Below are 24,828 nucleotides of genomic sequence, written 5' to 3' on the forward strand. Positions count from 1 at the left end.
TGTACCCCAATAAGTACAGGTCATCGCCAATATACTAACAACCCAATTTTGCTTCACTCACTCAGAATATGGAACCAATGTAGGAAGCATTTTAAGATGGAGAACATTTTATATGTGGCACCTCTGCATGAGAACCACCTTTTTCACTCTCTCAAACGTACCCAGTTTTTTTATATCTGGACAACATTCAGGATTAAATCACTTAGATCTGTACATAGAAAACGTCTTCACATACTACAAATAATTACACTCCAAATTTATTTTTCCTATTGGCACGTAGACTTATCTTGCACATGTGGAAGAATTCACCTGTTTGAAGTCAGTGAGTAACTGATGTTATATACTATATGAAATTGGAAAAAATAAAATTTTCACTTTGAGGATCTGTACAAAACATCTTCAAAACAAGGCAGGATCTAATCAATAACATTTTAGAATAAGCATTTAAACTGAGGAAGCAGATTCCCTCCCCTCTTTTTTATTCTATTTATTTTCATTCATTTATTAATTTATCTATTTACTTGTTTTGACTAGCTTAAAATTTTACTCTGGTAGCCTAGCTCTCTTTCTCATGGGTGAGGGTTGCTTGTCTTGCAATCTTGACTTGCTTGTTTGGAATGTTGATTTAAAAAAATTTAATAAAATGCTAAAAAAAAAGCACCAAGGTTATTATAGTTTTGCCTTTTTATATTAGTTATTATTACTATATTTTTTCTGACCTTACTTGGAAATTCAATATAGTTTAGGTTTCCTTCATCGTGTATTTTTAGTTTTAATTTAGTTTTTATTTTACAAAGACATTTCTATTTTATTTTTATATACAGTCATATGAAAAAGTTTGGGAACCCCTCTTAAATCTTTGGATTTTTGTTTATCATTAGCTGAGCTCGCAAAGTAACAACTTCCTTTTATTATATGACATGTCTTATGGAAACAGTTGTATTTCAGTAGTGACTTTAAGTTTATTGGATTAACAGAAAATATCCAACATGCATCATAAGAAAATTAGACAGGTGCATAAATTTGGGCACCCCAACAGAGATATTACGTCAATACTTAAGTTGAGCCTCCTTTTGCAAATATACAGTTACTGTAGGTCCATAAATATTTGGACAGAGACAATTTTTTTCTAATTTTGGTTCTGTACATTACCACAGTGAATTTTAAATGAAACAACTCAGGTGCAGTTGGAAGTGCAGATTTTCAGCTTCAATTCAGTGGGATGAACAAAAAGATTGCATAAAAATATGAGGCAACTAAAGAATTTTTTTTAACACAATCCCTTCATTTCAGGGGTTGAAAAGTATTTGGACAATTGACTCAAAGGCTATTTCATGGACAAGTGTGGGCAAGTCCGTCATTATGTCATTACCAATGTGGAAGCCGACACAGACAGGACGGACACGTTAATGTCACCCACAACACATTTATTAATCATATTTACAGTAATACACATAACCCTTAAGTCCCCAAAGTCCTGGCCGACAATACAGTGCCTTCTTCTCTTTCAGGCCGCCTCCTTGCCTCTTCTCCAAGACCTTGTCTTTCTCCTCCCGACTCCAGCTATCTTTGACACTGCCCCTCCGCCAGCAAAGACCCGTAGGGTGGAGCGGTACATCCCGCGAGGGCAGGTTCCCAAACAAGCGGGTCCTATTGTGTGTCCGGGGTCAGTTCCTGCAACACACAAAAAGACAGGGGTAGCGCTGTTGCCTAGACATCACCCCTGGGCGTCCTTCTGTGCTACGCAAAGGCTGCGCTCCCCCCTCCAACCGGCACCCAGCAAATTGCCTCTTTGGCACCCCCTCCGTGGGTTCCGTGCCCCACGTGTTGGAGCCGATCGCGCCCCCGTAGCCTCAGCGGACTTCAAGGCACCCCTCTGCCTCCGCAGAGAGAGATCCTCCATTGGACGTGAGTGGCCTACCTCACGTCCTCCCTCAGTTTCTCCTCCTTCTCTGGGATGCTTTGACGGTCTGAGTCTCCTTATGTCAAAGAAAGGGACCCTTTCCCGTCTGGATGCCCGTGTAGAACGACATGAGGCTGTGGCTGGCTTGGGGTGGAGAGCACTAAGACCTGGGGCACACATCAGCCCACGTCCTGTCAGCCCCCTCGCTGTTTCTCAGCACTGAGCGCTGCGTCCACTGTCAGGGATCCCTCTACTTGGTTCCGTTCACGAGGTTCACAGGCCTTTTCGGTGGGACCTCTCTTATTCTTTACGGGGATGGCTTCATTTACCTTCCCCGCCGCGTCCATTTCGGCTGAAGACTCCAGCGTCATGCCGATCAACCCACTGTCGCAGCGTCATCACGGACGCGACCGCTTTCACCTCCAGCTCCTTCAATCCTTTACAGAGGACACGTATCACCTGTAATAGCGACTCTGCAGACTGGAGGCACTCCTCCAGCTCACGCAGAGCTACCGGCAAGCACAAAGGGTCAGTCGATGGTTGCCTTAACTGGCAGTCAGGCACATCCGCCTGCGACCTTCTGAGGGGCCTTTCCTCCAGCCCAATCGGGTCCTTCCTCAGCACGAGACAGACATTCCTTAGTCCCGCCTGCATCCAATCATCGGTGGGCACACAGGACACACCGTCCAATCCCTTGCCTGTCACGGGAAGGGACTTCCAGTCCACAGCCATTTTGGCTCCTTTCCTCCTGGTGCAGCGGCATGCTGGCTCTTTCAGTTGCAGTGTCTCCTTCTCGGCAGCTCCTGCCGCAATGTCGAAGCCTCGCAGACCAGCATGCTTCTGGCACTGGTGCGGATCCGGGCAGCCCCTGCCTGCAAAAGACAAAACATGCCAGGCTGCCGGTAATAAGGGAACTCACCTCCCGCGTCCCATCTAACAAAGGAGACGTCCTCGGCGTGGCCTCACTAGATGCAGCGCCATCCCAGGAACCTGCAGCGATGGCGCGCCTGTAGGAGCCCACTGAACTTCTGCAATGTCCGCTGTCAACGCGCAACAGGGGGAAACGGCTCTCCCGTGGACCAGTGGTGGTCCGTGGGGTGAATCGCTCTCACGGGGTTGTGCATCCGCTGCTCCCGCAACGCGTGTGTGGGCTTACCTGTGTTCTGGACTGCCCACAAAATTATTTTTAAGGGGTCCCTGCTTTGAACCAGGCAGAGAATCCCATTTGGGATGCCATTGTGGAAGCTGGCCCGGACACAGACAGGCGGACATGTCAATGTCACCTACAACACGTTTATTAATCATATTTACAGTAGTGCACACAACCCTCAAGTCCCCAAAGGCCAACTGGCCAACAATACAGTGCCTTCTTCTCTTTCAGACCGCCTCCTTGCCTCTCTTCCAAGACCTTGTCTTTCTCCTCCTGACTCCAGCCATCTCTGACATCAATTAAGCAGATAAAAGGCCTGGAGTTGATTTGAGGTGTGGTGCTTGCATGTGGAAGATTTTGCTGTGAACAGAAAACATGCAGTCAAAGGAGCTCTCCATGCAGGTGAAAGAAGCCATCCTTAAGCTGCGAAAACAGAAAAAACCCATCCGAGAAACTGCTAAAATATTACGAGTGGCAAAATCTACAGTTTGGTACATCCTGAGAAAGAAAGCAAGCACTGGTGAACTCAGCAACGCAAAAAGACCTGGACGTCCACGGAAGACAACAGTGGTGGATGATCGCAGAATCACTTCCATGGTGAAGAGAAACCCCTTCACAACAGCCAACCAAGTGAACAACACTCTCCAGGGGGTAGACGTATCAATATCCAAGTCTACCATAAAGAGAAGACTGCATGAAAGTAAATATAGAGGGCGCACTGCAAGGTGCAAACCACTAATAATCCTCAAGAACAGAAAGGCTAGATTGGAAAAAAAGCCAACACAGTTCTGGAAAAACATTCTTTGGACAGATGAAACCAAGATCAACCACTACCAGAATGATTGCAAAAACAAAAAAAGTAATGAGAAGGCGTGGAACAGCTCATTATCCAAAGCATACCACATCATCTGTAAAACACGGTGGAGGCAGTGTAATGGCTTGGGTGTGCATGGCTGCCAGTGTGGCACTGGGACACTAGTGTTTATTGATGATGTGACACAGAACAGAAGCATCCAAATTAATTCTAAGGTGTTCAGAGACATACTGTCTGCTCAAATTCAGCTCAATGCAGTCAAATTGATTGGGCGGCGTTTCATGATACAGATGGACAATGACCCAAAACATACAGCCAAAGCAACCCAGAAGTTTATTAAAGCAAAGAAGTGAAGTCAGTCAGTCACCTGATCTTAACCCAATTGAGCATGCATTTCACTTGCTGAAGACTAAACTTCGGACAGAAAGGCCCGCAAACAAACAGCAACTGAAAGCCGCTGCTGTAAAGGCCTGGGAGAGCATTTAAAAGGAGGAAACCCAGAATCTGGTGATGTCCATGAGTTCAAGACTTCAGGCTGTCACTGCCAGTAAAGGGTTTTCAACCAAGTATTACAAATTAACATTTTATTTCCAGTTATTTAATTTGTCCAGTTACTTTTGAGTTCCCTCACATTTTTATGCAATCTTTTTGTTCAACCCACTGAAATAAAGCTGAAAGTCTGAACTTCAACTGCATCGGAGTTGTTTCATTTAAAATTCATTATGGTAATGTACAGAACCAAAAATCAGAAAAAAAGTCTCTGTCCAAATATTTATGGACTTAACTATAACGCCTCCTATAGTCTATGATGAGTGTCTGGACTCTGGATGAAGGTATTTTTAACCATTCTTCCATACAAAACCTTCTCCAGTTCAGTTAAATTTGATGACAGCCTGCTTCAAATCATCCCATAGATTTTCTATGATATTCAAGTCAGGGGACTGTGACGGCCATTACAGAACATTGTACTTCTCCCTCTGCATGAATGCCTTTGTAGATTTTAAACTGTGTTTTGGGTCATTGTCTTGTAGGAATATCCAACCCCTGCGTAACTTCAACTTTGTGACTGATGCTTGAACATTATCCTGAAGAATCTGTTGATAGTGGGCTGAATTCATCCGACCCTCGACTTTAACAAGGGCTCCAGTCCCTTAACTAGCCACACAGCCCCACAGCATGATGGAACTGCCACCAAATTTGACAGTAGGTAGCAGATATTTTTCTTGGAATGCGGGGTTATGACCAAATAATTAAATTTTTGTCTCATCAGTCCAAAGCACTTTGTTCCAAAATTAATCTGGCTTGTCTAAATGAGCATTTGCATAGAACAAGCTTTGTGATGAAAGTGCAGAAAGGGCTTCTTTCTCATCACCCTGCCATACAGATGTTCTTTGTGCAAATTGTGCTGAATTGTAGAACGACGTACAGACACATCATCTGCAGCAAGATGTTTTTGCAGGTCTTTGGAGGTGATCTGTGGGTTGTCTCTAACCATTCTCACAATCCTGCACATGTGTTGCTCCTGTATTTTTCTTGGCCTGCCAGACCTGGGTTCAACAGCAACTGTGACCTTCCATTTCCCGATTACATTCCTTACAGTTGAAATGGACAGTTTAAACCTCTGAGATAGCTTTTTGCAGCCTTCCCCTAAACCATGATATGAAAACAATCTTTGCTTTCAGATCTGTTGAGAGTTGCTTTGAGAATCCCATGTTGTCATTTTTCAGAGGAGAGTCAAAGGGAAGCACAACTTGCAATTGACCACCTTATATACATTTTCTCATGATGGACACACCTGTCTATGAAGTTCAAGGCTTATCGAGCTAGTCCAACCAACTTGGTGTTGCAAGTAATCACGATTGAGCAGTTACATGTAATTTTACTGATATGCATGCAAGGGGACCCAAATTTTTCACATTTGATTTAATTTCATACAACTAAATACTGCTTCACTAAAAATCTTTGTTCGAAAAACACCCCAATACTAAGATGTTCCTAAGAAATGAAAGACATACCAATATCATCTTTTTTGTTGAAAGTAAATTATTATGCAGGCTGAGAGGGGTTCCCAAGCTTTTTCATATGACTGTATATTAGTTTGAGTATTAGTGTTAGTCATTATAGTATAGTTAAAGAACTACTATGGAGTTTAGTTTTTGTGTCGCAATAAGACAGAACTGTACACTTAACGGGTTTGGATATGAGTTTAATGTAAGTGGAAGCTTACTACACTACACAACACGCTTACTATTTAGTTTTGTTTTTGTCTGATAAAAACCAAGCATAATCAAAACCAGGTACTGAATATGAACTATTTTACACAATTTTATAATTTAACATATTTTCTGTCATTTTTGCTGAATAAATCTGCACTGCCTGTTGGCAGTTTTTTCCTTTAATTGCCCACAATGGGCCAATTTGTAATGAACGTATTTGAATTTTCAGGTGTGAGGGTTTTTTACTCTAAAATGTCTACAGCACACAACATATTCTGCTCCAATGACAAAGTACTTATAATGAATGCCATCAACATTGCATTAAAAAAAAAAAATCTCAAATACTGGGATTTGTTATTTTCTACCAGCCATATTGATCTGATTACATCTCAGGCACAAACAATTTAGACAGAATTTTGCCACCTACAGGCCTGAAAAGACATAAAAAAATAAGAAAAGAGATTCTACTGTGTTCTGACAGGTGTGATCATAAAAATCACAGTAGTAATAAGGTTAGGGGCAGTGAGACTTGAATAGGCCATCATAAGAACAGTAAACCAATAATGAGCAGAACAAGAGATGGTAATAAGAGTATGGAGAGGCACAAAATGACAAAGACAGCATCTGAGATTAAGAACAATATCTACATTATCTAAACTAGTTTATCCAGAGCAGGATCACAGGAAGCCTGGAGCCAACCCCAGCAGGTTTGGATGCAAAGCTGGAAAAATCCCTTGTATGCAATATGTATAATATGGCTGATGTTAAGAACAAAAAGAATATGATATTTCAACTACAGTATCTATTGAGAGAGAGAGAGAGAGAGAGAAACACTGCTACTGGATTATTTTCATATCATCAGGTGTTTTGAGCTGCGAGTATTAACTAAAAAAGATAAATTAATAAATATAGTATAAATACAAAAACACATTAGTATGTTTAGCTTTTCATCACTTGGCAGACTCTCTTCGTCTACATACCTACCTGTATTTCAGTAGAGACATTGCCAACTTAGGCATTTTACAAGGTTTGTATTGCTTCGTTGTTAAATGACGTTTTTAAAGCAAAAGTGATTGGTCAGCAACAATATGCTGATCTTGTATGATGACCTTGTCAGTCTCTTGATCAAAGTGCCGTTTTATTTTCAAAAATCAGGAGTGGTCTCCCCTCGACTTTCTTGTGTACTCCGATATGGGGATGGATAATTAAGGAGCAAACCGCAAGACAATGATTATATTATATACATTAAAGAACCATCAACATCAAATCAAATTAATAATATATTGAATAACTACTATAAAAGTTAAATAAATTGGACTCTGTAGCTGCATGAATAACAAAAAAACAATCGAATGTGTTCAGGTAAAGGACCACTTCTGGTTGATGGATTTGGCCCAAAAGTTAATAAATATCTACAATTTTTGTGTAACAAACACATGCCAAATTTCATCCATCAATCTAGTTGCATTTTTGAGTTATGTTTACACACACACACGGTTCCAAAAAAAAAAAAAAAATTTTTCATGATTACTATACTTTATACTTCATGTGCTAAGTGGCAGGTGAATTGCTGTCAAGAAAATGCAGGCACCTGAGAAATATACTGAAACGTTACTCACTCGTGATTCTTTTGTCCATACGGTAAAGTTTTTGTTGACCAGCAGATTTCAGTTTCAGACATCTGAATTACATCTTGATGTACAACAAGTCGAAAGAACAGTGGCACGTAAATTGCTTTCTATTCCACACACTTTACTTATGTATTCAGCTTGCTCTGTCACCACAAATGCTGTGTGAACACCCGCCCGCCATCACCAGCCGCCGTTCACTGGATGAATATGTGCGGGCGGCTCGTGGTGGATGACTTTCAGTTTTAGATTTAAAAGTTCTAAGAGTTAAAAACTAACAGCAAGAATATTCATTCAAAAATGAAAATGAAAATTTAGTAAATTATTATTTTATTTCATTTAGTCTTTCCAGCTACTTTAATAGTTTTGTTTAGTTTTTCATTAAAGTTTTATTACCGTAGATACTCGCGTATTAGTCGATCTTGCAGATAATTCGAGTGTATTTTTAAGCCGAAAATTATGAAATTTGTTATGACCCGCATATAAGTCAAGGGTAAAACTTGGGTTTTTTTCATGGCCCGTTGTCTTAATAAGTATGGTCTTCTCACCAATACATGCTACAGTTCGATTCCCCGGCATATCAAATGTCATTGGCGTTTCATCCATGTTACCAATGTTACTGAGATCAAAGTCATGCCTTTGTCTTTGCTTGATAATAAATTTATGAAAGGAACTGACCTTTTCTTCTAGATCTTTCGGCAGCTTCTGCGCGGTTTTTGTTCGCTGACGAAGGCACAGCCCATATCTGTTCATAACCCGCATTCACCAGCCAGCCGATGCTTGAAATTCCAACAAAGGCTTATGTGGTGTTATGGTTTCCACAGCTCTCTTAGCAAAGGCCATTTTAGTTTTTAAATAATAATCACCACGCTCGTGACTTAGCGAGCCGCAGGGCGATCTGCGGTGTGGGCATTTCTCACCTAGTGCACTGGTGAGGGACTGCCCACATCCGTGATTGTTCCTGTGGCTAATGTGCTGCAGCTGCTATGTCCTCTCTGCATATAAAGAGAAGCATGAGTCAGTTAGAAATGAAGGAAAAACGGAGTAAAAAAAACCAAGGAAGAGAAAGAAAGACAGAGGTGGCTGGACAAAGCAGGAGAGAGAGAGGGTGTGCGAGTGGGCGAGCGAGCGAACAAGCGCTCGCAGGCAGCTGTGTGGAAGCCTGTGTGTTAGGTCGGGTTTTTAAAGGATTGTTTTTCTATTTTATTGATTTTTAAACCTCCACGTTTGCTTTATGTATTATTTATTTAATGAAGAGTTATTTTGAATCACTGCACTGTTTACTTTGAACACTGATTTTGATTGACTGTTTTAAATAAAAGCACTGTGCCATTACCCAAATTCTATGGAAAATTGTGCTTCCCCGCGGATCAGCCGACCCGGTTTTTTTTAATTAATTTTAAGGCATAAATTTTTCTACTTATACGCAAGTATCTACAGTAATTATTTTTATTTCAGTTTACAAATTTTTTTTTTTTTTAATAGTTTTAGTTTTGATTTTAGTTTTCATTAACTATAATAACCTTGCTAAGCACAACCTGGCAAGCATTCATGCTAGGAAAAAAAAGAATATAAATTGTACACTCAATGAGGGGCCATGATGGTGTATTTAGATTAAAAAGGTTGAAATCAAATAAATCACCTTGGCTATTCTATAGTGGTTACGGAGGTTAATGAACAAACATAAACCCTTGTCTCCTTTTCTGAAATTATAAATTTTACTTGTGTACAGTAAAGACTGGAGTTTAGCATATGGTCTTGCATAATATGAAAAAGGTGATCTAGCTGATTCAAGGAACCATCCAGTAAAACCAATGTCACAATACAATACTACTAGTCGTAGGGTATGTCTGATTTGCCGACTGCCCTTACAGATCCATCTACAAGCCATGTCAATTTAAACTAATGAAAATTGCTGCCCATGTCACTTTTAACAACTGAGTGCCAGTTTTCCAGTGCAGTCATGCTTGCTCCTTTATCCAACAGCCAGTAGTATGTATGCTGCCTGACGAAGCGGGTGCTGTACAAAGGCTTAACAGTTAAAATGGGTTCAGCCACAATCTGAATGAAGGCCACAACTGAAAATAACTGGAAAAAAGTCTGGTAATGTGATATAGCCTTAGGCTTGACATGTATCATAGGTAAATTAATGGAAACAATTATTGAAGAAAAATCGAGAATCACTTGGCAAGAACAGGTGTAGTAGTGAGCAGTCACCATGAATGTAGATGAGGGAAATTGTGTTACTAATATGTTGGAATATTATGAGGAAGTACCAAAAGCATATGATCAGAGAGGTGCATATGGTTATTTATCTTGATTTTTCAGAAAGTATACAGAGAGACTACAGATTTAGCAAAAAATAGTGTAAAATACAAGGTGCAGTGTAGTTAAGTTTAAAATTGGCTTAAACACCAGAAAAAAAGTAATTTTTCTAGAAACCTTTTCTGAATCGGGCGATGTTAAAAATAGTGTTTGTCAGGGTTCAGTCTTAAAATCACTGTTCCTCTTAAAATACATAATTGAGGATGATATAAGTAAAAGTAACAAGCTATAGATGTGTTTGCAGATGAAAACAAACCGTATGGAATGGCAGATAATGTAGATTTGCTTCTAGATCGTATGTCAAAATGCCTTTACTACATTCTCTAAGTCAGCACCCATAGATAAATGGACAGCTATTCCAGATTACTGTAGAGGAAACAGTGCAGAACAAATGCTGTTGTATTTAAACTTAATCTGCACAAGAGTAATTACGGAAATATATATAAGCTTAGTTAACATTATCTAAGCATGTTACTAAAGTGACAAAACCATCTAACTGGTGAAAACAATCAACCTAACACTAATAAAGCAACTATTTAAAACAACTATTTGTAATTATATATGTGACAACTAAACTGACAAAAATATTCATAAAACACTATAGTGATCCTTCGCTATATCGCGCTTCGACTTTCGCGGCTTCACTCCATTTTAAATGTAAGCATATCTAAATATATATCACAGATTTTTCGCTGGTTCGCGGATTTCTGCGGACAATGGGTCTTTTAATTTATGGTACATGCTTCCTCAGTTTGCTTGCCCAATTGATTTCATACCAGGGACGCTATTGGCGGATAGCTTAGAAGCTACCCAATCAGAGCATGTATTACGTATTAACTAAAACTCCTCAATGATATACGATATGCTCCCCGCGCGGTGCTTGATATTCTCTGCGCCTGACGGAGGGGGTGTGAGCAGAGGGGCTGTTTGCCTAGAGGATAAGTACGCTCCTCTAAAAAATGCCGCTTTATCGCGGTGCTTTGGCATACTTAAAAGCCCAAAAGCACTTATCGATTTTTTGATTGTTTGCTTTTCTCTCGCTCGCTCTCTCTCTCTCTGACATTCTCTGCTCCTGACACGCATTCTTTGAAGAGGAAGATATGTTTGCATTCTTTTAATTGTGAGAAAAAACGGTCATCTCTGTCTTGTCATGGAGCACAGTTTAAACTTTTGACTAAAGGGTGTTATTTCATGTATAAAGGGCTCTAATAATGTTAACAGTGCGGGAGAGTTTATAAGGGCTTAAAATATATAAAAATAACCATACAAAAATATGGTTTCTACTTCGCAGATTTTCACCTATCGCAGGGGGTTCTGGAATACAACCCCCGCGATCGAGGAGGGATTACTGTATATCATATATTGTACATACCTTTGATTGCTTTTTTAGCTTTGTTTTCAACCTTTCTTCACCCTTAAAAAGAAAAACAAATCAAAAGGAATTTGACTTAAACTGATGCTCCCTTGACAGTTTGTTATTCACATAATTCACCAAATTAAAACTAGGGACAAATGTATTTGGATAGTTCAAATCCCCAACACAAATTAATAACTAGAAGCTTGAAGGTCATGAAAAGCAGCAATGCGAATAAGAGGATGAATTTCTTGGCTTAATTATTCTCTTTAAGAACCAGCATTGGTTTTATGAAATTTCGAGCCTCTATTTTAAACAGCCAAACAAAAAGAAAAAAAATTATTCTTAAGAATCTGACAAAAATATTTCTGAGCATTATTCCTTATAAATACATTAATCTTTCATAAACTGGGCATATATGCCTTCAAGATACCATAAAAACACAAATGAGAAAAACAAGATGGTAAGAAGTCAGTTAGAAGAGAACACAGATTATCTTTTCAGCTTCAAGTAATGTCATTTCCCAGATTTTGATCCAAGCTTGGCTGACTTCTGAGTTTCCCTGTTTTCAATATGAATGGATGGGTTTCTTCTGTTGTCTCCCGTTTGGACCAGCAGTCTCAAAACATGCTACTAGAATGAGTAGTAAATACTGTACAGGATCTAGTTTTAAGTAGGTATTGCAGAGTGTGTGCATAAGCATTCCTGAACATCACAATAGGGCCTGGTAAAATGTATGGAATACTTATATACATATTTACAAGCACATTCATGGTAATTATCTCTTGACATGTATACTTACACAAAAACACTGCTCTGTGGTACTTTACTGTACCTTCACTGATTTCCTAAGCTTTGAGGGTGATTTGATACTCAATGACTCTTTATTATCCTTGGAAAAATAGAAATGAATAACTGTCTGAATTGATAGAGCCCTGAGAACTTTTAATTCAAATAAAATAAAAAAGTATGTCTGTGGGCAAATTGTTTCAGAAATGTCCTTAACACATAGAAGTTAAATAACATAAGAGTCTTATAAAAAATGCAATATTTATGCAAAAATGTGTGAGGCACAAATGACCACAGACAAGAGCATTGGCGGGACTGTATTGGGCTGGATAAAACCTCCAAAGGAGACCCCATCCACATGAGCAAGGAAAAAGTCACTTAGCATACTGTAGATGATTGTAAAACCTGTTAAGGTATGGCGCCCAGAAGGGATACCACTGCAGCACAGAATGAGTTACAACATTGGAAGAATCATGTAAATGTCCCCTAATGCATTAAAGGTCAGGCAATCAGTAGGCACTTAAACCTTGTCACAAGAATAACATGAAGACATCAAAAAGGTTTGGGGCAGGCACCCATTTATTGTGCCCTGGCTGAAAAAGGGTTGTTTTTTTAAAGAGTTCTATTCAGGTTTGAGTCCAGAACAGAACTGATGAGAGAGCGAGAATATGGCAGCTTAAAAGCCCAGGACAGGAAGTGGCATCACCAGGACCAGAACCAGAAGTGACATCAACAATAACACCAAAACCGGAAGTGTTGTCTTCAGGACACAAAGTGACGTCATCAGTGTGTTCCCCCACCCACCCAGTACCGAAAGTGATGTCATCAATGGCACTGGTACCAGAAGTAGTGTCATCAATGGCACCAGAACCTAGTGGGATTCCCCGTGGATGGTCTGCAGGGGATTGAGTGAGAAAGTGAGTGCAGCTCACCACCCCCTGGTCTGCCACGGTACTACTATTATTCAGACCCTTTAGCTGCCTCCCAATCGTATGGGTGTAACAGCCTCTAAACACAGACAGAGAGAGACAGAGAAAACAGAGTGGACAGGGAAAAGAAAATAAGACCTTCTAACCAGGGGCCAATATGAAAACATTTTACATTATTATTTTCTTTAAAAAAAAAACATTTTACATTATTATTTTCTTTAAAAAATATTGGTTAAAATATTTAATGTTGCAGATATATTAAAAAATAGCAGAATACCCACACTTCGCAGCGGAGAAGTAGTAAGAAGGTATGAAAAAGAAAAGGAAAAAAATAACGCAACATGATTGTTAATGTAATTGTTTTGTCATTGATATGAGTGTTGTTCTCATATCTACATATATATATATATATATATATATATATATATATATATATACAGTGGAGGAAATAATTATTTGACCCCTCACTGATTTTGTAAGTTTGTCCAATGACAAAGAAATGAAAAGTCTCAGAACAGTATCATTTCAATGGTAGGTTTATTTCAACAGTGGCAGATTGCACATCAAAAGGAAAATCGAAAAAATAACTTTAAATAAAAGATAGAAATTGATTTGCATTTCATTGAGGGAAATAAGTTTTGAACCCCTACCAACCATTAAGAGTTCTGGCTCCCACAGAGTGGTTAGACACTTCTACTCAATTAGTCACCCTCATTAAGGACACCTGTCTTAACTAGTCACCTGTATAAAAGACACCTGTCCACAGAATCAATCAATCAAGCAGACTCCACACTCTACAACATGGGAAAGACCAAAGAGCTGTCCAAGGATGTCAGAGACAAAATTGTAGACCTGCACAAGGCTGGAATGGGCTACAAAACCATTAGCAAGAAGCTGGGAGAGAAGGTGACAACTGTTGGTGAGATTGTTCGAAATGGAAGGAGCACAAAATGACCATCAATCGACCTCGCTCTGGGGCTCCACGCAAGATCTCACCTCGGGGGTGTCAATGGTTCTGAGAAAGGTGAAAAAGAATCCTAGAACTACACGGGAGGAGTTAGTTAATGACCTCAAATTAGCAGGGACCACAGTCACCAAGAAAACCATTGGAAACACATTACACGCAATGGATTAAAATCCTGCAGGGCTCGCAAGGTCCCCTGCTCAAGAAGGCACATGTGCAGGCCCGTCTGAAGTTTGCCAATGAACACCTGAATGATTCAGAGAGTGACTGGGAGAAGGTGCTGTGGTCTGATGAGACCAAAATAGAGCTCTTTGGCATTAACTCAACTCGCTGTGTTTGGAGGAAGAAAATGCTGCCTATGACCCCAAAACACCGTCCCCACCGTCAAGCATGGGGGTGGAAACATTTTGCTTTGGGGGTGTTTTTCTGCTAAGGGCACAGGACAACTTAATCGCATTAACGGGAAAATGGACGGAGCCATGTATCGTGAAATCCTGAGCGACAATCTCCTTCCCTCTGCCAGGAAACTGAAAATGGGTCGTGGATGGGTGTTCCAGCACGACAATGACCCAAAACATACAGCAAAGGCAACAAAGGAGTGGCTCAAGAAGAAGCACATTAAGGTCATGGAGTGGCCTAGTCAGTCTCGGACCTTAATCCAATAGAAATCCTATGGAGGGAGCTCAAGCTCAGAGTAGCACAGAGACAGCCTCGAAACCTTAGGGATTTAGAGATGATCTGCAAAGAGGAGTGGACCAACATTCCTCCTAAAATGTGCCAAACTTGGTCATCAATTACAAGAAACGTTTGACCTCTGTGCTTGCAAACAAGGGTTTTTCCACTAAGTATTAAGTCTTTTTTTGTTAGAGGGTTCAAAAACTTATTTCCCTCAATGAAATGCAAATCAATTTCTATCTTTTATTTAAAGTTATTTTTTCGATTTTCCTTTTGATGTGCAATCTGCCACTGTTGAAATAAACCTACCATTGAAATGATACTGTTCTGAGACTTTTCATTTCTTTGTCATTGGACAAACTTACAAAATCAGTGAGGGGTCAAATAATTATTTCCTCCACTGTATATATATACACACACATATATATATATATACATATCTATCTATCTATCTATATATACAGGTATATATAGAAAAATACCTGCGCTTCGCAGCGGAGAAGTAGTGTGTTAAAGAAGGAAAGAGAAACAAAAGGAAACATTTTGAAAATAACGTAACATGATTGTCAATGTAATTGTTTTGTCACTGTTATGAGTGTCACTGTGATATATATATAATGCAAAAAACCCGCGCTTTGCAGCGATGTCGTGTGTTAAAGAAGTTATGAAAAAGAAAAGGAAACATTTTGAAAATAACTTAACATGATTGTCAATGTAATTGTTTTGTGTATTTGGCGGCATCGTCACAAAGTTGTTTTCGTCTAGCTGCATCAGAAAATGTACCACGACGTCTGACACGCCTCCTTTTTACTGTTTTCTTACAGCTTAGATTGCTGCTGTCATAATGGGTTTGAGTCTACATATATATACACACACATACATATCTTCATATCTATATACATATATACAGTACATATCTACATATACACACACATATATATATATATATACATATATATATATATATATATATATATACATACATACCTATCTACATCATATATACACACACATACATACATACACACACACACACACACATATATATATATAATTTGTGTGTGTGTATGTATGTATGTATGTATGTGTGTGTGTGTGTGTGTGTATATATATAAATAAATAATGTAGATAGGGGTGTGTGTGTATATATATATATATATATATATATATATATATATATATATATATATATATATATACATACAAACATACACACAGGTATATGTGTATATGTATGTATGTGTCTATATGTGTGTGTATAGCTTTGGTCACTGAGTGCAAGGGAAAAATAATAAAATATAGTCTATAAGTTATTAAACAGTAAAACATTAACGTTTTAAGAAGTACAGGTACATTGAGCACTACTGGAGTGGTTGCGGGTAAACTACATTTTAAAGACTGTGTAACACAACAGGTAAGTAGTACTAACAGCAGCTAAAATGTACAGTATATGGATCATCTCTCGGTAGTAGATCCCTTTTGAAAGACGCTACATGACGGCTGTGGTATAAAAATTACATTTTCTATGTGAACGTTCACATTTCTGCCTCTGGTAATGTGCCTTACCGGCATTACCAGCAAATAAAGAAAATTAGTTTTGTGTCCTCTGCAGTGTTAAGAGAGAAAGGTTTTGGTTTGGGATAAAAGGAAAAAAGGTGTAAAGAAAGGAAAGTTGCCTTTTTCTTTATATAGTATAGAGATGTGTTTGCTGACGTTATGATCGCCTTTTGGGGACAGTCGCGGTGGGTCTTGTGTAGACTGGTGAGACGTCCCTGCCATTAATCAGCTGTGATGGCACTGTCAGTCCTCCACTCGTGTGCATGTCTTCATAATCCGAGCTGACGACCTCATAATCGTATACGTGCAAAAGAAAGTGTGAATCGCCTTAATATTAGTTTTCCGCGGTGTAGAAAAGGGGTCCCGTGTTTGCACTTGTCTGGGCTATAGCACAGGGGGATGATGAAAAAAATTAAAAGTGCTCACTTTGACTTAAGGCAGAAGCGCAGTCAGCGTCTCAAATCCCGGCACAACTATGCGCGCGCGCCAGGTGCTCGACTTATGTTGGGCAGGAGACCCCAGTTTTTGCAGACACGTTCACGATATCAAAAGTCTTAGTGCTCTTTGGAGGTCATTCATATATATATATATATATATATATATATATATATATATATATATATATTGTGGTCCCGGCTGGGGCCAGGAGGACGAGAGGAGGGCTTGTGCCTCCTCCAGACCTGAGGGGCCCGTCCTGGTTCTGTTGGGAGCCACGGGTCGAGGGCATGGAAGCCCTACCCTGTAGGGGCCCGTGGCCACCGCCAGGCGGCGCCCCGATGCCGGTGTATCCCGCACGGTCCTCGGCTGGGGCTGGAGCCCGGCCGGGACGCTGTGGAGGACCAGAGGAGGGCGTATGCCTCCTCCAGACCGAGTGGGGCGTCCGTCCTGGTTAGGCAGGGGGCCTTAGGTACAGGGCATGGAAGCCCAGCCCTGTAGGGACCCGTGGCCACCGCCAGGCGGCGCCCCAGTGCCTAATTATCCCGGGAGCCCGCACTTCCGCCACACCAGGAAGTGCCGGGGGGAAGACTTTATGTGGCGCCCGGAGAGCTGCCAGGAAGACAGCCGACACTTCCGCCACGCTGGGGCGTGGCTAAGGAGCAGATGCCGGAAGCACCTGGGGCTCATCCGGGGGCATTATATAAGGGGCCGCCTCCCTCCAGTGATTGGTGGAAGTCGGGAGGAAGTGGACTGAGCGAGAGGAAGGACTGGAGGCGGCCAGGAAGGCACAAGAGACTGTGGGCCTGGACTTTGGAGAAAGTGCGAGAAGGCACTGGGGGTGCACGTGAGCACAAACTTGTACATAGTGTATATAAATAAATGGTGTGTGGTGAAAATATGCTGTCCATCTGTCTGTGCCGGGCCCAGCGTTCACAATATATATATATATATATATATAGCAAAATACCCACGCCTCGCAGCGGAGTAGTAGTGTGTTAAAGAAGTAATGAAAAAGAAAAGGAAACATTTTAATAATAACGTAACATGATTGACATTGTCATGAGTGTTGCTGTCATATATATGCCTGCCTAAATAAGTCACCCTCGCTTTGCTCTTACTTTTTACCGCTCATTTAATCATGGCTAGTGGCGGAAAAATTATAAAATGGAAGGAAGATTACACTGAGTATGGCTTTACCAAAACAATTATTGATGGCGAATTGATTATTCATAAAGCTTGAATCGGTGATCTGTTTTTCTGTGTTAACCTCATATTTTTTCATACTTCTTCTCAAACCAAGGTGGTGCGAGGGTAAAATGAATAGGGATGCGCTGATCAAAGTAATCAGTGTACCAGGAAATCATGCACTGACAAAAGTTTCCTTTGCTTGTAATGCAAAGTGTGATTAAATGCATTATTTTTTAACGTGTTATGGAGCACATGCATCGAAGCTTCTCAGCTGTGCTTGTGCTAAGAAAAGGAAAGATTTTAAAAATAACGTAACACGATTGTCAATGTAACCTTTTGCAAGCAGTGCCTGGAGGATTCAGTGTGGAGAAACTCTAGAGACAGCGTGTGTATTAACTTGTGGATTTTTCTGTGAGTATTTGGTGGCAGTGTAACGAAAGACGGCGTTAGCCGCGGAGCGCAGCTCAGAGCGAAATGAGGTAAATGGGAGGGGAGATGATGACGTGACTCCCCCACCCACCTTAACTGTCAATCCCCCACAAACATAGTCTCTCAGAATTTGCATAAGCACACCCCTTCACCTGCAATTTTAATTTAGTTACAAAGTGATCAAAACTCTTGTTTATATCCTGCGTCCTCTCATTAAACTTGTATCCTGCATTACCCGTGGGCATGAGAAACGCCAGCGGCAGCCTGTCTATGAACTTAATTTAAAGTTTAGGTTTACACCTTGCTTTCTTTCCGAAGTAGCAGAACTCATGAATATGGTAATATATGTCACTCGCTTGCTTCTTATTGTTTCGCTGCCTTCTCAATTATATAATGCATGTTTTCTTCAGTGCTTTTTGGAGGTCTTCCTGGTTTTCTACACACTGCATTGACAGTCAGTTCACGTGATTACGTGGGAGGCGTGATGATGTCACACGAAACTCCGCCCCCCACGGCTTTCGAGCTCAACTCCATTAAAGTAAATGGAGAAAAATACCTTCCAGTTATGACCATTACGCGTAGAATTTCGAAATGAAACCTGCCCAACTTTTGTAAGTAAGCTGTAAGGAATTAGCCTGCCAAATTTCAGCCTTCTACCCACATGGGAACTTGGAGAATTAGTGATGAGTCAGTCAGTGAGTCAGTCAGTCAGTCAGTGAGGACTTTGCCTTTTATTAGTATAGATAGAATGGATGGCTGTCTCTACAATCTTCGTAGATTTACAAGATGTTCAAGTGTATAATTACAGTCCATATATGCATGCTCTACTTGGTAAGATCACACGACATCTTCTCTCTGTAAATTTTGGGAAGACTTGATCTAAATCTGTAAGTTTTCAACTCAATCTATCTGCAAGAGTGTACAGTTTTTTTCCATGCCACAAATCCCAGTACCATAAAAATTATAAATTAATAGCTGAATTACTGGTTCTTCTCATTTAGATATCTCCCTTGCATTCTAACATTCATTATCAGTTTCAAAATGTCCATCTAAAATTTTATGATCCTCATTTCCTTCACTGTGCATACAGATGTAAATTCAACAATTTGCAAAAAAGAACAATCAAATTTTAGATCAGTTACTGACCAAATTAGTGTAACTTTAAAAGATGAATGGCGGCTCCATATTGGATTTGAGAGTCATCTGTGAAGCTACAAATGGCTGAATTAAAAGACTTCTCAATCTCTTTTGCCTCCTATCTAAACTGTTCTAAAATTAAAAACAGCTCTAGCTGAATGCTGATTATTGGTCCGAGTGTCCAAAAGACAGAAAAAAGTCCAGAATTTTCTATGGCAGGTTATGAATACGACTGACCTCTATGCAGATTTTTATCCATGGTAAAGACATGAAATCCACTCAGTCTGCAGCCTTCTTGACTAATTTAGAAATTTTACATCCCTTTCCCATTGAATAGAAAACACAGGCAGGACTGCATTCTTCCTTTCTCCTCTAAAATTTATCTCTTGAACCACAGCTGGGGATAGTCGCACATCAGACATACTTACCCCAAGAGATTCATAACACCTCCCATATAGCCATTCTCTATACATACATTTTTCTACATCTGGAAAATCAGCTTTCTAATCTGCTTTATATCTAGATCTCTTCAACCACAACATTAACTAGCTGAAACTTTTCGCTCCTGCCTCTAAAGCCCTCGTCTTGGTCTAACTCATTTTGCACTGCCAATCCTTATACTTACTACATTAACATGTTGTACGATATTAATCAGATTGCTGCAATTTTCATTGGGCCACAGTGGACATTAAGGCTACAGTCTTATATCATAACCTCTTGTCTTTTCTACTGCTAACATGAATAAGTGTACACAGCATATTTCTGCAACTATTATGATTTCCCTCTCCATTGCTGCATATAGTTTGGAGCCTTTGCTATTCAGTACTCAAGCTAATCAATTGCCTGGAAGTCTCTATTTTATATGTTATAATTCTGCTCTGCTGTGAAAAGTTTCTCAGAAAAGAAGGTACAAGGTGTAATTTCCTGTACCATTAAACTTTTGTTGAAGGATTGCCCCTAGCCTGGTATGTGAGGCCCTCCTGAAATAAATTGTAATGCGAGGTCAGGACAGGTGATAGACAGGTGATAGTGATAGTCAGGACAGGCGATAAATAATTGTTTAAACCTATTAAATGCTTTTTGTGCTTCTGTTGTCCACTGAAATGTAGTAAGTTATTTTCTTGTTCAAGAAATAACTGATGAGGCAATCTGAACTAAACTTGTTTACCAAACATCAGCTGACAAAAGTCATAAATTGCTGCACTTGTTTGACACTTTGGGGGATTTAATTTCATAACTTTAAAAACAAAATGTCTTGGTGGAATTCACATTTTAATAATTCGGTAAATAATCTTTCTTAATAATCTTTCCAGCACCTACCAGACATTACATACGTGACTTTGATAACTGTGGAAGAATATTAAAAAAAATCATTAATGTTCACTAGTACATTAAGCCCAAGGAAAAGATGATATGAGGGTAAGAGTATAGTTAATCTTAACTGCTGCTGTGTTAAGTCTTCTGTAATTAATCAATTTCTTTTTTTCAACAACGAAAAAAAAAAAAAACTTAACCATGTGGGACTATTGGAAGGCCGAATAAATCCATTGACCAAGTTCTTCTTGATATAGTGCCTTCAGAAATTATTCTGACACTTTCTCATTTTACACATTTTGTTAAGTTGCAGCATTTTGCTAACATTTTTAAGTTCATGTTTTCCCTCATCAAGCAACACTCAATGCTCCAGAAAAACAATATTAAAATTTTAGAAATTTTTTGAAATATCACATGGACAAAGGTATTCAGAACCTTCACTCAGTTGGTCACTGAAGCATCTTTGACAGAGATTACAAACTGAAGCCTGCTAAGGGATGATGAAACAAACTACACACACGTCAGAATTTGTGGATTTTCTGCCATTCTTCTCTTCAATTACTCTCAAGTTCCATCAAGCTGGATGAAGACCATGAACTGACAGCTATTTTCAGGTCTTTCTAGAGATGTTCGACTGGGTTTAAGTCTGGGTATAGCTGGTATATTGAGAAAAATTCACAGAGTTCACCCTAAGCCCCTCTAAGCCTGTTTTTAGGGTGAATCTTCTGTAAGTACAAAGGTTTTTCTGAATTCGTTAATCAAAGCACTAAAAATTTTCAGGAAATAAAAGCTGAAATATTTATGGTATAACATGGTTATTATGAAAGGGACTTTAACTTGGTTCAGTTAGCATTACAAATCAAAAACCAAACAGCAATAATTATATAAAAAAAAAAAAAAAAAAAAAACCCAACAACATTGCCTTGGATCTCTAAAAAATCATGAGGGAATGGGTATCTGTGATTCTTTTAAAGCACTGGTACTTGGCAAAACAGTTTTTACATTCTGCCCCCATTTAATTTTTCTAATCAATTCAGCTCAGTAATCACTGTAATCATTTCCTTAAAATGAGGTAGTAAGATTCCTACTTTATATACTGCACCCAATTGTTACCTTTTGCCACTTCTTTCTGAGTTTGTCTTAACTCCCAAACTCACTCATTGTGTTTGACCAAGTTTTTGCTCTGCCACAAAGAATTTAGATAGCAGGTTACTACAGCGTTTAATAAAGGGATCAGGAAAAGAAACGTTTGTGAGATCTAATATACTAAAATAGTATAATACTTCTAATAATATTAATTCTAATAATATATTAGAATATATATTAGTGGTAATTTTTTGATCACAAAATTGCACACTAAAGTGTTACAAGAATTATCCAGAATCTTGAATGATGTGCTCTGACATTGGTGCTACTGACAACGTATAATGAAAAATAATCCACTGTCATACAGATTATATGAACTCCTAGGGCATTTTAAGGTTGCCAAAAATATTTTTTAAATTAAAATTGGAATTAATTATGTGTTTGCAATAATCACATATGTCTGAATATCCATTTTGCATTTTCATATTTGTTATTCTACAGCAGAACGTAATTTCTTAGGTATGGGAGAACATGATTCATTAGTAAAATTCTAAGGTCAAAATATAATAACCTAGCAATTTTTCATGTTTTATAACATAAGGTTCTAGGTGTTGCAATTTATGACTTCCTTTTTATTTGACTGAAATTAAAAATTGAAATCATATATCTTAGCAGATTTTTTAAGAAAGGAAGACAGAAACTTCAAATTAAGGCAGCTGTACTTACAGATGGCACCAGCCAATGATAACATGTTGCATATTAATTACCACATGCAAGTTACAATTTCACTGTATTCTGTACACATGACCCTATAAACCAACAATGACATCTAAATATCTCCACTAATCTGAGGAACATTTGGTATCAGGAAACAGGTGCTAAGCAAAAGGATTATATTTTAGAAACATTATACATGTATGCAACTGCGGTGGGTTGGCTCCCTGCCCAGGATTGGTTCCTGCCTTGTGCCCTGTTTTAGCTGGGATTGGCTCCAGCAGAACCCCGTGACCCTGTGTTCGGATTCAAAGGGGTTTTAAATGGATGGATGGATACATGTATGTAAGGTAAATGCAGTTGGCAAAGTGCATAAGAAAAATTCTATGTGTTTTGTTGCAACGTAAGGGTCAGTGCAGAAGACACAACCAACCTAAGGTAACCAACCTTAACACAAGACACCAGGCACAGCGGTCTTGTTGAAATAAGCTGCACATGCAACTATTTTGACGTTTAAAATTGAAAACATCAAAATGAACAAACCATTTTTTATGGTATTACTCACCGTCAGCCAAAAGTTTTTTTTTTTTTTTTTAGTTGCACATACCAATCATGTTCGCTTACAATCACAACAATGCTGCTCCTAACGGCTTAAATGACAAACTATTTTTAATAGGGTTTTATTTAATGTTACTTATTTAAGAAGTGTATTTATTGACTGTTTTATAATAATGTATACTGCTTATGCGCAGAAGCACATTTCGATAGCTTATGTGGTTCAACAGAACACGGGCTTACACACAGGAAAACAGTGCTGCAAGCATATAAGACTAGTGATGGACTGCTTCTTATTGAGATGTTGACATCGTGCCGAGCATTCGGTGCTTGTTTCAAATGCAACCATGATATGATTTTGAGGCATGCTAGCGCCATGATGTCACTGGCATCTCTGCAGTCAGAAGTCCTATTGGTCAGTCAGTCTGCCGATGATCTTTGGTTCAAAAAAGTAAAAGCAGTAGCCTTTCTCAATCTGCTTGGTGTTTTGACGCAAGTTTAAATCTTGCTGTTTGCATGCACGGGACCCGAGCATGGAGCACCATCAAAGCAAAAATAAAGACTTTTTAAAAACAGTTATGTAGTACTTATCTATAAAATAATAAATACTTTTAAGAGACATTATGAAAGATTCACATGGGATACCACATTTGTTGATGTGGAGTCTTCTCTATATAAATTGGTGAGCATATTTGGCATAAAGCACCATGTGTATTGTAACAGTCCAGCTTCTTTTCTACCCAATGTCGACCATGTCAGAGAGGCTGTGAGACGCTTCACATTAGAGTTTACAAAGACAACATGGTCATCGCAACAGTATTTGCGCATGACTCTATCGTTAAATGTTTTAAGTATTCAGTGATTTTCAAATCTGTATCCGATATGTATTGTAGATTTCCAAAATGCAATGTGAGTAAAAGCATGTCCTGTGTAACTAATTACAGTCCTCAAAACCGAATCATTGCCATTGGCAGCATCTTCTGCAATTTGCAGGAGCCTCAGGACTTCTGTGTTAATGAGACAAAAAAGTTGTAAAGAAACTTTGTGAACTGATCCAGAAGTGGACATAAAGATCATTCAAGTACTGACAAGAAGCAGCAGCAGCTGGATAAGCACACCCAGACTCAAACTTTCAAAAAAGCACATGACTGTCAGCAACATCCGTTGCATGTGAATGCATCTTGTCAAAGGCTGGCAAGTGATCAGTTAATAAGTGGTCCAAACTTCAGCACAGCAGTATAAATCATATATGTAAACAGAATTATAAAAAGCCAGAGCTTTTGTCGTTTGTCACCTTAAATAATCTTCCAGTTACGCAATCCCAGATACTAACACATATAATGTTTTTCTCCTCCTTTCATGTCCTGTTACCCGAAGTCAGTTGTTACCAGTCATCAACACAGAGTTTCATTTAAGGCTTTACTGTCCTTCCCCTCATATAAATAAAATAAGACATACATTTTCTCGAAATGTGTTCAATATTAATAATAGTAATAAGGCAATAATGAGAAAAAGCACAAGATAGGAATATATATGAGAAGAGCCCATTACTTAAGTTTGTCTGCTGCCCCACCATCTATCAGTCACACTGACATGCATTACACTGAGACCAAATGTAATGGAGAACACTGACAATATACACCTTTAAAAGTGGAATAAATAC

At 39.2% G+C, this 24,828-nt stretch overlaps 1 protein-coding gene across 17 annotated transcripts in view; it reads right to left on the reverse strand.

The window, feature by feature from the left end:
- The window catches only part of LOC120529466 (putative POTE ankyrin domain family member M), a 232,022-nt gene that overhangs the window by 109,976 nt on the left and 97,218 nt on the right, over positions 1–24,828 (reverse strand). For 15 of the 17 annotated variants that reach the window (XM_039753296.1, XM_039753284.1, XM_039753281.1 and 12 more), the window contains one exon: positions 11,409–11,450. The exons of the other annotated variants lie outside the window; for them this stretch is intronic. In XM_039753296.1, coding sequence (XP_039609230.1) covers positions 11,409–11,450 — 42 coding nt within the window. The remainder of the gene's footprint in view (positions 1–11,408; positions 11,451–24,828) is intronic. 17 annotated transcript variants of the gene reach the window in all.

Source organism: Polypterus senegalus, chromosome 5 (genome assembly GCF_016835505.1).
Source record: "Polypterus senegalus isolate Bchr_013 chromosome 5, ASM1683550v1, whole genome shotgun sequence".
NCBI lineage: Eukaryota > Metazoa > Chordata > Cladistia > Polypteriformes > Polypteridae > Polypterus > Polypterus senegalus.